The sequence below is a fragment of the Lichenostomus cassidix genome, unplaced genomic scaffold, assembly GCF_008360975.1.
Source record: "Lichenostomus cassidix isolate B80296 unplaced genomic scaffold, HeHo_3.0 HiC_scaffold_40, whole genome shotgun sequence".
Classification (NCBI taxonomy): domain Eukaryota; kingdom Metazoa; phylum Chordata; class Aves; order Passeriformes; family Meliphagidae; genus Lichenostomus; species Lichenostomus cassidix.
This window is the reverse complement of record NW_028147459.1, coordinates 2,431,632-2,448,593: the sequence shown is the minus strand read 5'-3', so window position 1 is coordinate 2,448,593 and position 16,962 is coordinate 2,431,632. Positions and strand designations below refer to the sequence as shown.

Here is a 16,962-nt window from a genome sequence, read left to right as displayed (position 1 = left end):
CAGACAGGTGGGACACGGCCAGGTGACACAGGTGATAAACACAGCTAGGTGGGACACCTGACAGGTGACACAGGTGACACACAGCCAGGTGACACGGGACAGACAGACAGGTGGGACACGGCCAGGGGACACTGGGGACAGCCAAGTGGGACACCTGACAGGTGACACTGGGGACAGACACAGCCAGGTGAAACAGGTGACAGACAGCCAAGTGGGGACACGGCCAGGTGACACAGGTGACAAGCACAGCCAGGTGGGGACACAGCCAGGTGACACAGGTGACAAGCACAGCCAGGTGGGGACACAGCCAGGTGACACTGGGGACAGCCGGGGGGGACACCTGACAGGTGACAGAGGGGACACACAGACAGGTGGGGACACTGGCCAGGTGACACAGGTGACAGTGATGTGACACAGGTGATTCCCCAGGTGACACAAGTGACCCCTCAGTGATCTCTCAGGTGACACACAGGTGACACAACTGACACCCAGGTGATCTCTCGGGTCACATGGATGATCCCTCAGTGACTTCAGGTGACCCAGGTGACCCTGAGGTGACACAGGTGACAGACAGGTGACACAGGTGATCTCTCAGGTCACACAGGTGATCCCTCAGTGATCTCTCAGGTGACACAGGTGACTCTCAGGTGACACAGGTGATCCATTTGACCTCTCGACGATCTCTGACCTGTCACAGGTGATCTTTCAGGTGACACAGGTGATTCTCAGGTCACACAGGTGACACCCAGGTGATATCTCAGGTGACACAGGTGACAGGTGACACACAGGTGACATTCCCATCCCAGGTGACCCAGGAGCAGCTGCTCAGCAGATCAGCTTTGGCTCTCAAACAGGAGCTCACTGAGGGTGGTTGGGTGACACAGGTGACACAGGTGACACAGGTGATCTCTCAGGTCACACAGGTGATCTCTCAGGTGACACAGGTGACACAGGTGATCCCCAGGTGACACTCAGGTGACATTTTTCCCATCCCCAGGTGACCCAGGAGCAGCTGCGCTCTGCAGAATCAGCTTTGGCTCTCAAACAGGAGCTGCTCTGGGGGTGGTTAGGGTGACACAGGTGACACAGGTGATTCCCCAGGTGACACAGGTGACACAGGTGACACTCATTTTTCCTGTCCCCAGGAGCAGCTCCGTTCAGCAGAATCAGCTTTGGCTCTCAAGCAGGAGCTCATTGAGGTGGTTAGGGTGACACAGGTGACACAGATGATATCTCAGGTGACACAGGTGACACAGGTGACACTCAGGTGACATTTTTCCTGTCCCCAGGAGCAGCTCCGTTCGGCAGAATCAGCTTTGGCTCTCAAGCAGGAGCTGCTCTGGGGGTGGTTAGGGTGACACAGGTGACACAGGTGATTCCCCAGGTGACACAGGTGACACTCAGGTGACATTTTTCCTGTCCCCAGGAGCAGCTCCGTTCGGCAGAATCAGCTTTGGCTCTCAAGCAGGAGCTGCTCTGGGGGGTTTGGGGTAACACAGGTGACACAGGTGATTCCCCAGGTGACACAGGTGATATCTCAGGTGACACACAGGTGACACTCAGGTGACATTTTTGCTGTCCCCAGGAGCAGCTCCGCTCGGCAGAATCAGCTTTGGCTCTCAAGCAGGAGCTCATTGATCACCTCAAGGCTGAGGCTGAGCGGCAAAGAGCAGCGCTGGAGACAATCCCTGTGCTGCAGGCCCAGGTGGGGATTTGGGGAAAATTGGGGAAATTTGGGGTTTTTGGGATTTTTTGGGATTTTTTTGGAATTTTTTGTGGGGTTTTAGGGATTTTTTAGGGGATTTTGGGGTTTTTTTAGGGGATTTTTTGGTTTTTTTAGGGGATTTTGGGGGTCATGGGGTGCTGGAGACAATCCCTGTGCTGCAGGCCCAGGTGGGATTTGAGAAATTTGGGGAAATTTGGCGTTTTGGGATTTTTGGGATTTTTTGGGATTTTTTGGGGGCTTTTTTGTGGGGTTTTAGGGATTTTTTAGGCAATTTTGGGGTGTTTTTTAGGGATTTTTTGGTTTTTTTAGGGGATTTTGGGGGTCATGGGGTGCTGGAGACAATCCCTGTGCTGCAGGCCCAGGTGGGGTTTGGGGATTTAGGGGAATTTGGAGTTTTTTGGGGATTTTTGAGGTTTTCTGGTGGGATTTTAGGGATTTTTAGGGGATTTTGGGGGTTTTTTAGGGGATTTTGGGGTGTTTTTTAGGGATTTTGATGGTTTTTAGGGGATTTTGGGGGTCATGGGGTGCTGGAGACAATCCCTCTGCTGCAGGCCCAGGTGGGACTGGGGGGTTTGCGGTTTTTGGGATTTTTTGGGATTTTTTTGGGGATTTTTTGGGATTTTTTTTTGGTTCTTTGGGTGTTTTTAGGGATTTTTTAGGGGATTTTGATGTTTCTTAGGGGATTTTGGGGGTCATGGGGCACTGGAGACAATCCCTGTGCTGCAGGCCCAGGTGGGGATTTGGGGAAAATTGGGGAAAATTGGGGAAAATTGGGGAAATTTGGGATTTTTGGGGATTTTTTGGGTGTTTTTAGGGATTTTTTGGGAGGATTTTGGGGTTTTTTTAGGGGATTTTGGGGTTTTTTTTAGGGGATTTTTTGGTTATTTTAGAGGATTTTGAGGTCCTGAGGTGCTGCAGACAATTTCTGTGCTGCAGCCACAGGTGGGAATTTGGGGGAATTTGGGGGAAAATTGGGTTTTTTGGGGTTTTTTTGGTGGGATTTTAGGGATTTTTTAGGGGATTTTTGGGTTTTTTTAGGGAATTTTTGGGGTTTTTTAGGGGATTTTGGGTTTTTTTTAGGGGATTTTGGGGTCCTGAGGTGCTGGAGACAATCCCTGTGCTGCAGGCCCAGGTGGGATTTGAGAAATTTGGGGAAATTCGGCGTTTTGGGATTTTTGGGGATTTTTTTGGGATTTTTTGGGGGCTTTTTTGTGGGGTTTTAGGGATTTTTTAGGCAATTTTGGGGTGTTTTTTAGGGATTTTGGGGTTTTTTAGGGATTTTCTGAGACAATTGCTGTGCTGCAGCCTCAGGTGGGATTTAGGGAATCGGGGGAAATTTGAGGAAATTTGGGGTTTTAGGGATTTTTTTGGATTTTTTTGTGGCATTTTAGGGATTTTTTAGGGAATTTTGGGGTGTTTTTTAGGTATTTCGGGGTTTTTTTAGGGGATTTTCTGAGACAATCCCTGTGCTGCAGGCCCAGGTGGGGATTTGGGGGAATTCTGGGGAAATTTGGGTTTTCTTGGGATTTTTGGGGATTTTTTTGTGGGTTTTAGGGATTTTTTTAGGGGATTTTTGAGTTTTTTAGGGAATTTTTTGGGGGTTTTTTTAGGGGATTTTGGTGGAATTTTGGAGTTTTTTTAATGGGATTTTGGGGTTTTTTAAGGAGATTTTTGTTGGAATTTCAGGTTATTTTCAGCCGATTTTGAATGGGATTTTTGGGGTTTTTTTAGGGGATTTCGGGCAGGATTTTGAGGATTTTTTGGGTGGAAATTTGGAGATTTTTTTGTGGATTTTGGGGTTTTTTTTAGGAGATTTTTGGTGGAATTTTGGAGGGTTTTTATGGGATTTTGGGTGGTTTTTTTAGGAGATTTTTCTTTTTTTTTGGTGGATTTTAAATAGGATTTTGGGGGTTTTTTTAGGAATTTTCCGGTGGAATTTTGGAATTTTTTGTGAGATTTTTGGGGTTTTTTAAGGAGATTTTTGGTGAAATTTTAAGCATATTTTGAATGGGATTTCAGTGGTTTTTTGGGTGCAATTTTGGGGATTTTTAGGGGATTTTTTTTGGGTTTTTTGGGTGGATTCTGAGCTGAATTTCCCGTTGCCAGGCTGATATCTACAAAGCAGATTTTGAGGCAGAAAAAGCAACACTGGAGGTGTTTTGGGTGGAATTTTGGGGGTTTTTTTGGGGTGATTTTTGGGGTTTTTTTAAGGGATTTCAGGCAGGATTTTGAGGATTTTTTGGGTGGAAATTTGGAGATTTTTTTGTGGATTTTGGGGGTTTTTTTAGATTTTTGGTGGAATTTTGGAGGTTTTTTGTGGGATTTTGGGGATTTTTTTAGGAAATTTTTCTTTTTTTTTGGTGGATTTTAAATAGGATTTTGGGGTTTTTTTAGGAAATTTCTGGTGGAATTTTGGATTTTTTGGTGAGATTTTGGGGTTTTTTTTAAGGAAATTTTTGGTGGAATTTTAAGCCAATTTTGAATGGGATTTCAGTGGTTTTTTGGGTGCAATTTTGGGGATTTTCGGTGGAATTTTTTTGGGTTTTTTTGGGTGGATTCTGAGCTGATTTCCCCATTGCCAGGCTGATATCTACAAAGCAGATTTCCAGGCAGAAAAAGCAACACTGGAGGTGTTTTGGGTGGAATTTTGGGGTTTTTTAGGGTTTTTTTTGGGTGATTTTTGGGGTTTTTTTAGGGGATTTCGGGCAGGATTTTGAGGATTTTTTGGGTGGAAATTTGGAGATTTTTTTGCGGATTTTGGGGGTTTTTTTTAGGAGATTTTTGGTGGAATTTTGGAGGGTTTTTTGTGGGATTTTGGGGTTTTTTAGAGGAGATTTTTCTTTTTTTCTTGTGGATTTTAAATAGGATTTTGGGGTTTTTTTAGAAGATTTTTGGTGGAATTTTGGAATTTTTTGTGAGATTTTGGGTTTTTTTAAGGAGATTTTTGGTGGAATTTTAAGCCAATTTTGAATGGAATTTCCAAGGTTTTTTGGGTGCAATTTTGGGGATTTTGGGTGGATTTTTTTGGGTTTTTTTTGGGTGGATTCTGAGCTGAATTTCCCATTGCCAGGCTGATATCTACAAAGCAGATTTCCAGGCAGAAAAAGCAACACTGGAGGTGTTTTGGGTGGAATTTTGGGCTTTTTTAGGGGTTTTTTTTTGGGTTTTTTTAGGGGATTTCAGGCAGGATTTTGAGGATTTTTTGGGTGGAAATTTGGAGATTTTTTTGTGGATTTTGGGGTTTTTTTTAGGAGATTTTTGGTGGAATTTTGGAGGGTTTTTTGTGGGATTTTGGGGTTTTTTAGAGGAGATTTTTCTTTTTTTCTTGTGGATTTTAAATAGGATTTTGGGGTTTTTTTTTAGGAAATTTCTGGTGGAATTTTGGATTTTTTGGTGAGATTTTGGGGTTTTTTTTAAGGAAATTTTTGGTGGAATTTTAAGCCAATTTTGAATGGGATTTCAGTGGTTTTTTGGGTGCAATTTTGGGGATTTTCGGTGGAATTTTTTTGGGTTTTTTTGGGTGGATTCTGAGCTGATTTCCCCATTGCCAGGCTGATATCTACAAAGCAGATTTCCAGGCAGAAAAAGCAACACTGGAGGTGTTTTGGGTGGAATTTTGGGGTTTTTTAGGGTTTTTTTTGGGTGATTTTTGGGGTTTTTTTAGGGGATTTCGGGCAGGATTTTGAGGATTTTTTGGGTGGAAATTTGGAGATTTTTTTGCGGATTTTGGGGGTTTTTTTTAGGAGATTTTTGGTGGAATTTTGGAGGGTTTTTTGTGGGATTTTGGGGTTTTTTAGAGGAGATTTTTCTTTTTTTCTTGTGGATTTTATGGTTTTGGGGTTTTTTTAGAAGATTTTTGGTGGAATTTTGGAATTTTTTGTGAATTTTGGGTTTTTAGGAGATTTTTGGTGGAATTTCAGGGTATTTTAAGCATATTTTGAATGGAATTTCCAAGGTTTTTTGGGTGCAATTTTGGGGATTTTTAGGGGATTTTTTTGGGTTTTTTGGGTGGATTCTGAGCTGATTTCCCCATTGCCAGGCTGATATCTACAAAGCAGATTTCCAGGCAGAAAAAGCAACACTGGAGGTGTTTTGGGTGGAATTTTGGGGTTTTTTTGGGGTGATTTTTGGGGTTTTTTTAGGGGATTTCGGGCAGGATTTTGAGGATTTTTTGGGTGGAAATTTGGAGATTTTTTTGTGGATTTTGGGGTTTTTTTTAGGAGATTTTTGGTGGAATTTTGGAGGTTTTTTTGTGGGATTTTGGGGTTTTTTAGGAGATTTTTGGTTTTTTTAGTGGATTTTAAATAGGATTTTGGGGGTTTTTTTTTTTGGTGGAATTTGGAGTTTTTGTGGGATTTTGGGGTTTTTTGAGGAGATTTTTCTTCTTTTTGGTGGATTTTAAATAGGATTTTGGGGTTTTTTTTTAGGAAATTTCTGGTGGAATTTTGGAATTTTTTGTGAGATTTTGGGGGTTTTTTTAAGGAGATTTTTGGTGGAATTTTAAGCCAATTTTGAATGGGATTTCAATGGTTTTTTGGGTGCAATTTTGGGGATTTTGGGTGGATTTTTTTTGGGTTTTTTGGGTGGATTCTGAGCTGATTTCCCCATTGCCAGGCTGATATCTACAAAGCAGATTTCCAGGCAGAAAAAGCAACACTGGAGGTGTTTTGGGTGGAATTTTGGGGTTTTTTAGGGTTTTTTTTGGGTGATTTTTGGGGTTTTTTTAGGGGATTTCGGGCAGGATTTTGAGGATTTTTTGGGTGGAAATTTGGAGATTTTTTTGCGGATTTTGGGGTTTTTTTTAGGAGATTTTTGGTGGAATTTTGGAGGTTTTTTTGGTGGGATTTTGGGGAGTTTTTTAGGAGATTTTTGGTTTTTTTAGTGGATTTTAAATAGGATTTTGGGGTTTTTTTAGGAGATTTTTCTTCTTTTTGGTGGATTTTAAATAGGATTTTGGGGTTTTTTTAGGAAATTTCTGGTGGAATTTTGGAATTTTTGGTGAGATTTTGGGGTTTTTTTTAAGGAGATTTTTGGTGGAATTTTAAGCCAATTTTGAATGGAATTTCCAAGGTTTTTTGGGTGCAATTTTGGGGATTTTGGGTGGATTTTTTTTGGGTTTTTTGGGTGGATTCTGAGCTGATTTCCCCTTTGCCAGGCTGATATCTACAAAGCAGATTTCCAGGCAGAAAAAGCAACACTGGAGGTGTTTTGGGTGGAATTTTGGGGTTTTTTAGGGTTTTTTTTTGGGGTGATTTTTGGGTTTTTTTTAGGGGATTTCAGGCAGGATTTTGAGGATTTTTTGGGTGGAAATTTGGAGATTTTTTGGTGGGATTTTGGAGGTTTTTTTGGGTAGATTTTTCTTTTTTTTTAGTGGATTTTACATAGGATTTTGGGTTTTTTTAGAAAATTTCTGGTGGAATTTTGGAATTTTTGGTGAGATTTTGGGGTTTTTTTAAGGAAATTTTTGGTGGAATTTTACGCATATTTTGAATGGGATTTCAGAGGGTTTTTGGGTGCAATTTTGGGGATTTTTAGGGGATTTTTTTTGGGTTTTTTGGGTGGATTCTGAGCTGATTTCCCCATTCTCAGGCTGATATCTACAAAGCAGATTTCGAGGCAGAAAGAGCAGCCAGGGAGGAGCTCCATGGGCAGAGAGAAGCTCTGCAGGAGGAGCTGAAGCAGCTCCGGCTGAGGCTGGGAGGAGATGGAGCCAGGTGAGGCTGGGAACACCTGGGAACACCCAAAAAATGAGCAAAAACTGAGAAAAAACTGAAAAAAACACACAAAAAATGAACAAAAACTGAAAAAAACACACAAAAAATGAACAAAAACTGAGCAAAATGGTAAAAAACACACAAAAATACATAAAAACTGAACAAAAACTGAGCAAAAACTGAAAAAAACACACAAAAACACAAAAAAATGAACCAAAACTGAGCAAAAACTGAAAAAAACACACAAAAATACAGAAAAATTGAGCAAAACCAAACAAAACCACACTAAAATAGCCAGAAAATGAACAAAAACTGAGCAAAAAGTGAGCAAGAAGTGAAAAAACACACAAAAATACCCAAAAAACGAACCAAAACTGAGCAAAAACTGGAAAAATCCAGACAAAAATGCACAGAAACTGAGCAAAAACTGAGCAAAATGGTAAAAAACGCACAAAAATACACAAAAAATGAACCAAAACTGAGCAAAAAGTGAGCAAAACTGTGAAAAACACACAAAAATACACAAAAAAATGCACAAAAAGTGAGCAAAACCAAACAAAACCACACAAAAATAACAAAAAAATGAACCAAAACTGAGCAAAACTGAGAAAAATGCACAAAAATACACAAAAATTGAGCAAAAACTAGGCAAAACTGTAAAAATACGCAGAAAAACACCCAAAAAATGAACCAAAACTGAGCAAAAACTGAAAAGACACACAAAAATACAAAAAAAAAAGAACAAAAACTGAGCAAAACTGTGAAAAACACACAGAAATACACAAAAATACACAAAAACACACAAAAAATGAACAAAAACTGAGCAAAAACCAAAAAAAACCGACAAAAATGCACAAAAACTGGGCAAAACCAACCAAAACCACACAAAAAACGAACAAAAACTGAGCAAAATGGTAAAAAACACACAAAAATATCAAAAAATGAACCAAAACTGAGCAAAAAGTGTAAAAAAATTGTAAAAATCCAGACAAAAATGCACAAAAACTGAGCAAAAACTGAGTAAAATGGTAAAAACCACACAAAAATACACAAAATCACACAAAAAATGAACAAAAACTGAGCAAAAACTGAAAAACACACAAAAATACACAAAAACTGAGGAAAACCACCCAAAAAATGAACCAAAACTGAGCAAAATGGTAAAAAACACACAGAAATACACAGAAACACACAAAAATGAACAAAAACTGAGCAAAAAGTGGAAAAAGACACAAAAATACCCAAAAAATGCACAAAAACTGAGCAAAACCTGTAAAAAACTGTAAAAAACTAGACAAAAATGCACAAAAATTGAGCAAAACCAAACAAAACCACACAAAAAAATGAACAAAAATTGAGCAAAAAATGAGCAAAATGGTAAAAAACACACAAAAATACACAAAAACTGAGCAAAACCACACAGAAGTTAAGCAAATTCAAACAAAAATTGAACAAAAATTGAGGAAAAGTGAGCAAAATGGAACAAAAATGCACAAAAAGTGAACCAAAAAGTGAGCAAAAGTGTAAAAAATGCAGAAACTGAGCAAAAATTGGGCAAAAAGTGAGCAAAACAGAACAAAATTGACCAAAAACTGAGCAAAACTGGAAAAAACACACAGAAATGCAGAAAAAATGAACAAAAACTGAGCAAAACCACAAAAAACCACATAAAATTGGGCAAAACCACCCAAAATTGAGCAAAACTACACAGAAAATGAGCAAAAACTGAGAAAAAACAGATGAAAAATGAACAAGAAGTGAGCAAAAGCACAGAGAAACACAAAAAACTGAGAAAAAATGAGCAAAATTGAGGAAAAATGGAGCAAAAACACACAAAAAGTGAGTAAAAACTGATAAAAAGTGAGTAAAAGTGATGAAAACCACACAGGAACTGAACAAAAAGACAAAAAAATGAGTAAAAACACACAGAAAGTGAGAAAAAACTGAGCAAAACCACAGAAAAATGAGAAAAAAGGTGAAGAAAGTGATAAAAACCACAAAAAACGAGCAAAAATTGAGCAAAACTGAACAAAAATATATGGAAAGTGATAAAAAACACACAAAAAATGAGCAAAACTGTAAAAAACACCCAAAAAGTGAGCAAAAGTGAACAAAATCACACAGAAATGATAAAAAACTGAGCAAAACCAAACAAAAAGTGATAAAAAATACCCAAAATTGAGCAAAACCACCCAAAACTCACAAAAACAGAATAAAAACACACAGAAAGGGAGAAAAAGAGAATAAAAAACACACAAAATGTCACAGAAATTGAGCAAAAACACCCAAAAATACATAAAAATTAACAAAATTGAACAGAAATACAAAGAAACTGATAAAAAATACACAAAAAATGAGCAAAATTGACCAGAAATGAGGCAAAACCGAAGGAAAAGTGAGGAGAACAACAGAAACTGAGCAAAAATGGAACAAAATTGACCAAAAACTGATAAAAATCACACAAAACTTCACAGAAATGAGGCAAAAACACTGAAAAATACACAAAAATACACCAAAAAAATGAGGAAAAACTGAACAAAACTGAACAAAAATATATGGAAAGTGATAAAAAACACAGAAAAATTGAGCAAAATGGACCAAAAATGGAGCAAAACCAAACAAAACTTGAGTGAAAGTGATAAAAAAGAAAAACTGAATAAAAAGAGACAAAAAATGAGTAAAAAACACACAAAAAATGAGCAAAACTGAGAAAAAACTGAGCAAAACGTGACCAAAACCACCCAAAAAATGACCAAAAAATGCCCAAAAAGTGACCAAAAATGATGAAAATTGACCAAAACCACCCAAAAACTGATCAAAACCACCTGAAAAACCCCAAAATTGACCAAAACCAGACAAAAAGTGAGCAAAACTGATCAAAAAGTGACCAAAAAGATCCAAAACCACCCAAAAACTGATCAAAAAGTGACCAAAAGTGATCAAAAATTGACCAAAAATTGACCAAAAATGGATCAAAAACACCCAAAAAATTGACCAAAAATGGATCAAAAACACCCAAAAAAATTGACCAAAAATGGATCAAAAACACCCAAAAAATTGACCAGAAATGGATCAAAAACACCCCAAAAATTGACCAAAAATTGATGAAAAACACCCAAAAAATTGACCAAAAATTGATCAAAAACACCCAAAAAATTGACCAAAAATTGACCAAAAATTAATGAAAAACACCCAAAAAATTGACCAAAAATGGATCAAAAACACCCAAAAAAATTGACCAAAAATGGATCAAAAACACCCAAAAAATTGACCAAAAATGGATCAAAAACACCCAAAAAATTGACCAAAAATGGATCAAAAACACCCAAAAAATTGACGCAAAATTGATGAAAAACACCCAAAAATTGACCAAAAATACCCAAAACCTCCCCAACTCCCCCAACCACCTCAGATCCCCCAAATCTCCCAAAAATGCCCCAAAATAATCCCAAAATTCCCATTTTTCTCCCCTTTCAGAGCTCGGCTGGAGGAGATGAGGAATCGACATTCTGAGCCAAATCCAAACCCAGGGGGAGGTGAGAGAGAAATACCTGAAAATCCCAAAAAAAACCCAAAAATCACCCCAAACATGACAAAAATCACCCAAAAATCCCCAAAAAAATCCCCCAAAATGCCCCAAAACCCCCAAAAAATCCACAAAATCACCCAAAATATTGAAAAAAATCACCCAAAATGCCCCAAAAAATCCCCAAAATCTCCAAAAACCCTCCAAATCACCCCAAAAATGACAAAAATCACCCAAAAAATGCCCAAAATCACCCAAAAAATACCAAAATCAACCCAAAAATCCCCCAAAAAATCCCCCAAAATGCCCCAAAACAAAAAAAAATTGCCAAAAAATCCCCAAAACCCCAAAATTCACCCCAAAAACACCAAAATCACCCCAAAAAACACCAAAATCACCCCAAAAATCCCAAAAAAATCCCCCCAAACAAAAAAAATTTGCCAAAAAAATCCCCAAAATCACCCCAAAAACCCCAAAATCACCCAAAAAACACCAAAATCACCCAAAAAATACCAAAAATTACCAGAAAAATACCAAAAATCACCCAAAAATGCCCCAAAACCCCCAAAAATTCGCCAAAAAAATCCCCAAAATCACCCCAAACACCCAAAAATCACCAAAAAAATGGCAAAAATCATCCAAAAACTCCCCAAAAATCACCCCAAAATAACCCAAAAACCAACCCAAAATAGGCCCAAGATCACCCAAAACTCCCCAAAAATCACCAAGTCACCCTAAAAACACCCAAAATCCCCAAAAAATCCCAAAAATTCCCAAAAAATCTTGAAAAATCCCCAAAAACCCCCAAAAATCCCTGAAAATCCCCAAAAAATCCCAAAGAAATAAAAAAAAATCCCCAAAATTCCCAAAATTCCAAAAAATTCCCAAAAAATCCCCAAAAATCCCAGAAAACCCCAAAATCCCCAAAATCCCCACATCGCAAAAAATCCCCCAAAATCTACAAAAATTCCCAAAAAATCCCCAAAAATCCCCAAAAAGTCCCAAAAAAATCCCCCAAAAATTCCCAAAAAGTCCCTGAAAAATCCCCAAAAATCCCCCAAAATCCCTGAAAAATTCCCAAAAAATCTTGAAAAATCCCCAAAAATCCCCCAAAATCCCAAAGAAATCCCCAAAAAAATCCCAAAAAATCCCCGAAAAATTCCCAAAAATCCCCAAAAAATCCTGAAAAATCACCCAAAAATCTGTAAAACCCCCCGAAAAAGCCCCCAAAATCCCAAAGAAATAAAAAAATCCCCAAAATTCCCAAAATTCCCCAAAAATTGCCAAAAATCCCCAAAAATCCCAGAAAACCCCCAAAATTCCTCAAAAAATCCCCAATGCAAAAAATCCCCCAAAATCTACAAAAATTCCCAAAAAATCCCCAAAATCCTAAAAAATTCAAACCCAAAATCCCCAAAATCCCAAAAAATTCCCAAAAATCCCTGAAAATTCCCAAAAAATCCCAAAAATCCCAAAAATCCCAAAAATCCCCAAAAATCCCCAAAAATCCCAAAATTCCCAAAAATCCCTGAAAAATCCCTCAAAAATCCAAAAAAATCCCTGAAAAAAACCCAAAATCCCAAAGAAATCCAAAAAAAATCCCCCAAAAATCCCAGAAAATCCCAGAAAAAACCCCAAAATTCTCAAAAAAATCCCCAAAATATCGCATAAAAATCCCCCAAAATCTACAAAAAATTCCCAAAAAATCCCCAAAAAATCCCTAAAAATCCCAAAAAATTCCCCCAAAAATCCCCAAAAAATCCCAAAAAATCCCCAAAAAATCCCCAAAATCCCCAAAAAATCCCAAAAAATTCCCAAAAATCCCTGAAAAATCCCCCAAAAATTCCCAAAAAATAAAAAAAAATCCACCAAAATCTAAAAAAATCCCCAAAAATTCCCAAAAAATCCCCAAAAAAATCCCAAAAAATTCCCCAAAATCCCTCAAAAATCCAAAAAAATCCCTGAAAAAAATCCAAAATCCCAAAGAAATCCCAAAAAAATCCCCCAAAAATTCCCAAAAATTCCAAAAAAATTGCCAAAAAATCCCCCAAAATTCCCAAAAATCCCAGAAAAATCCAAAAAAATCCCTCAAAAATCCCAGAAAATCCCAGAAAAAAACCCAAAATTCCCCAAAATATCCCCAAAATATTGCAAAAAATCCCTTAAAAATCCCCCAAAATCTACAAAAAATTCCCAAAAAATCCCGAAAAATCCCTAAAAATCCCAAAAAATCTCCAGAAAAATCCCTCAAAATCCCCCAAAATCCCCAAAAATTCCCAAAAAATCCCTAAAAATCCCCAAAAATCCCCAAAAAATCCCAAAAAATCCCTCAAAAATCCCCAACATCCAAAAAAATTCCCAAAAAATCCCCAAAAAATCCCCCAAAATTCCCAAAAAATCCCCAAAAATCCCCAAAAAATCCCAGAAAAATCCCTAAAAATCAAAAAAAATCTCCCAAAAAATCCCCAAAAATCCCCCAAAATATCAAAAAAATCCCCAAAAATCCCAAAAAATCCCCAAAAAACCCAAAAAAATCCCCAAAAATCTCCAAAAAATCCCAAAAAAGTCCCCAAAAATTCCCAAAAAATCCCCAAAATCCCCAAAATCCCCCAAAAATCCTCAAAAAATCCCCAAAAAATTCCCCAAAAAATCCCCAAAAAATCCCCAAAAAATCCCCAAAAATTCCCCAAAAATTCCCCCAAAAATCCCCAAAAAATCCTCCAAAATTCCACAAAAAATCCCCAAAAAATCCCCAAAAATCCCAAAAAAATTCCCTAAAAAATCCCCAAAAAATCCCCAAAAAATCCCCAAAAATCCCCAAAAAATCCCAAAAAATCCCCCAAAATCCCAAAAAATCCCCCAAAAATCCCAAAAAATTCCCAAAAATCTCTGAAAAGTCCCTCAAAAATCCCCAAAAATCCCCCAAAACCCCCCAAAATTCCCAAAAATTCCCAAAAATCCCTGAAAAATTCCCAAAAATCCCTGAAAAATCCCCCAAAAATTCCCAAAAATTCCCAAAAAATCCCCCAAAAATCCCCAAAAATCCCCAAAAAATCCCGAAAAATCCTGAAAAAATTCGCTAAAAAATCCAAAAAAGTCCCTGAAAAAAAACCAAAAATCCCCAAAAATTCCCAAAAAATCCCCAAAAAATCCCTCAAAAATAAAAAAAATCTCCAAAAAAATCCCTAAAAATCCCCCAAAATTCCAAAAAAATCTCCAAAAAAATCCCTAAAAATCCAAAAACATTCCCAAAAATCTCTGAAAAATCCCTCAAAAATCCAAAAAAATCTCCAAAAAAATCCCTAAGAATCCCCCAAAATCCCCCAAAATCCAAAAAAAACTCCCAAGAATCTCCCAAAATCCCCCAAAAATTCCCAAAAAATCCCAAAAAATTCCCAAAAAATCCCCAAAAAGTCCCTCAAAAATCCCAGAAAAATCCCTAAAAATCCCAAAAAATCTCAAAAAAAATCCCTAAAAATCCCCAAAAATCCCCAAAATTCCCAAAAATTCCCTAAAAAAATCCCCAAAAATCCCTAAAATTCCCAAAATCCCCCAAAATTCCCAAAATCCCCAAAAATCCCCAAAAATCCCTGTAATTCCCAAAAATCCCCAAAACCCCAAAATCCCCAAAATCCCCAAATCCCAAAAATTCCCCCAAATCCCCCAAATAACCCCAAATTCTCTCGGCAGGTTTCGGGGCAGTGCTCCCTCCCCCCGAGGAAGCTGCAGAGCTTTGGTGTCCCAAATGTCAGTACAGAGCGCCGGATTTGGACACTCTGCAGATCCACGTCATGGAGTGCATCAAGTGAGGGGCAGAGGATCCAAAAATAATTCAAAATAACCCCAAAAATAATCCCAAAAATACCCCAAAACCCCCAAAAAATCCCACTCAAAATCCACCCAAAAACTCCTAAAAATTCCACAAAAATTCCACAAAAATCCCAAATATTCTCTGTAGATCCACGTCATGGAGTGCATCAAGAGAGGGATGGAGGATGCAAAAATAACCCAAAATAACCCTAAAAATAATCCAAAAAATAACCCAAAACCCCCAAAAAAATCCCACTCAAAATCCACCCAAAAATCCCCAAAAAATCCCTAAAAAATCCCCAAAAATTCCAGAAAAAATCCCCAAAAACCCCAAATATTAGCTGCAGATCCACATCATGGAGTGCATCAAGTGAGGGCTGGAGAATCCAAAAATAACCCAAATAACCTCAAAAATAATCCCAAAAATAATCCCAGAAATACCCAAAATAACCCCAAAAAAATCCCACTCAAAATCCCCCAAAAAATCCCCAAAAATTCCCCAAAAATCCCAAATATTCTCTGCAGATCCACGTCATGGAGTGCATCAAGAGAGGGCTGGAGGATCCAAAAATAATCCAAAAATAACCCCAAAAATAATCCCAAAAATAACCCAAAAACACCCTGGAGATCCCAAAAATACCCCAAAAAAATCCCACTCAAAATCCACCCAAAAACCCCCAAAAAATCCCCAAAAATTCCCCAAAAATCCCAAATATTCTCTGCAGATCCACGTCATGGAGTGCATCAAGTGAGGACTGGGGGATCCAAAAATACCCCAAAAACACCCCAAAAATAACCCAAAAAATAATCCAAAAACACCTGAAAAATAACCTGAAAATACCCAAAAAAATCCACTCGAAATCCACCCAAAATCCCCTAAAAAATCTCAAAAAAATCCCCAAAAATCCCAAATATTCTCTGCAGATCCATGTCATGGAGTGCATCAAGTGAAGGCTGGGAGACTCAAAAATACCCTAAAAAAAACCCAAAAATAACCCAAAACCCCCCAAAAATAACCTGAAAATACCCCAAAAATTCCACCTGAAATCCACCCAAAAAACTCACAGAAAATACTCCAAAACCAACCCAAAACCCCCGAAAACACCCAAAAATAACCCCAAAAACTCCAAAATCCTACCCAGAACCACCTCAAGAAAAACCTCAAAAACACCCAAAAAACAACCCCAAAACCACCTGCTGGAGATCCCAAAAACATCCCCGAAAATACCCCAAAACCCCCTGAAAAATAACCCAAAAACAACCTAAAAACACCCAAAAATCCCATCAGAAATCCCCCAAAACCACCCCAAAAACTATGGGAAAAACCCTCAAAAACCCACCAAAAATACCCCAAAAACAACCTAAAAAACGCAAAAAAAATCCCAAAAATTCCACCTGAAAACCCAAAAACCAGCCAAGAATTCCCCAAAAAAAACCCCAAAAACACCCTAAAAAAACCCAAAAAAAATCCACCTAAATACCCCCAAAAATAAACAAAAATCCTAAAAAAACCCCAAAAAATTCCACCTGAAAACCCAAAAACCACCCAAAATCCTCCCAAAAAAACCCCCAAAAACCCCAAAATTTCCATTTTTTCCCTCAAATAAAAAACTCACAACTTTTCTCCGAAATCTCTTTTTATTTCCCCAAATTTGGGGTTTTTCCCTTGCCCCTCCCCCACCCCGAGGGGCTCAGCCCCTCCCCCACCCGGCGGGTTTTTGGGGGGAGCGTCACGTGGGGGGAGGGGAGGAACCCCAGAATTGGGGGATTTGGGAGAAAATCCCAAAAATTGGGAGAATTTGGGGAGAAATCCCCAAAAATTTGGGGATTTTGGGGGAAATTAGACCTGATTTTGGGGATGTTTGGGGAGGAATCCCCAAAATTTGGGAGAATTTGGGGAGAAAATCCCAAAAAATGGGAGAATTTGGGGAGAAATCCCCAAAAATCTGGGAGATTTGGGGGGATTTTGGGGAGGAATCACCAAAATTTGGGGGAGAAATCCCCAAAAATTTGGGAATTTTGCGAGAATTTCGGGGAGAAATCCCTAAAAATTTGGAGGAATTTGGGGAATTTTGGGGGAATTTGACCTGATTTTGGGGATTTTTGGGGAGGAATCTCCAAAATTTGGGAGAATTTGGGGAGAAATCCCCAAAAATTTGGGAATTTTGGGGGATTTGGGGGAATTT

The 16,962-nt window shown here is 38.3% G+C and overlaps 1 protein-coding gene across 1 annotated transcript in view; it reads left to right on the top strand.

Annotated features, from left to right (window-relative positions):
• The window catches only part of IKBKG (inhibitor of nuclear factor kappa B kinase regulatory subunit gamma), a 26,552-nt gene extending 10,723 nt beyond the window's left edge, over window positions 1–15,829 (top strand). The window contains exons 12-14 of the mRNA XM_085046209.1: window positions 7,316–7,440; window positions 10,918–10,976; window positions 14,657–15,829. Of these exons, the coding sequence (XP_084902335.1) occupies window positions 7,316–7,440; window positions 10,918–10,976; window positions 14,657–14,775 (303 nt within the window). The 3' untranslated portion in view covers window positions 14,776–15,829. The remainder of the gene's footprint in view (window positions 1–7,315; window positions 7,441–10,917; window positions 10,977–14,656) is intronic.
• The last annotated feature ends 1,133 nt before the right edge of the window (window positions 15,830–16,962 follow it).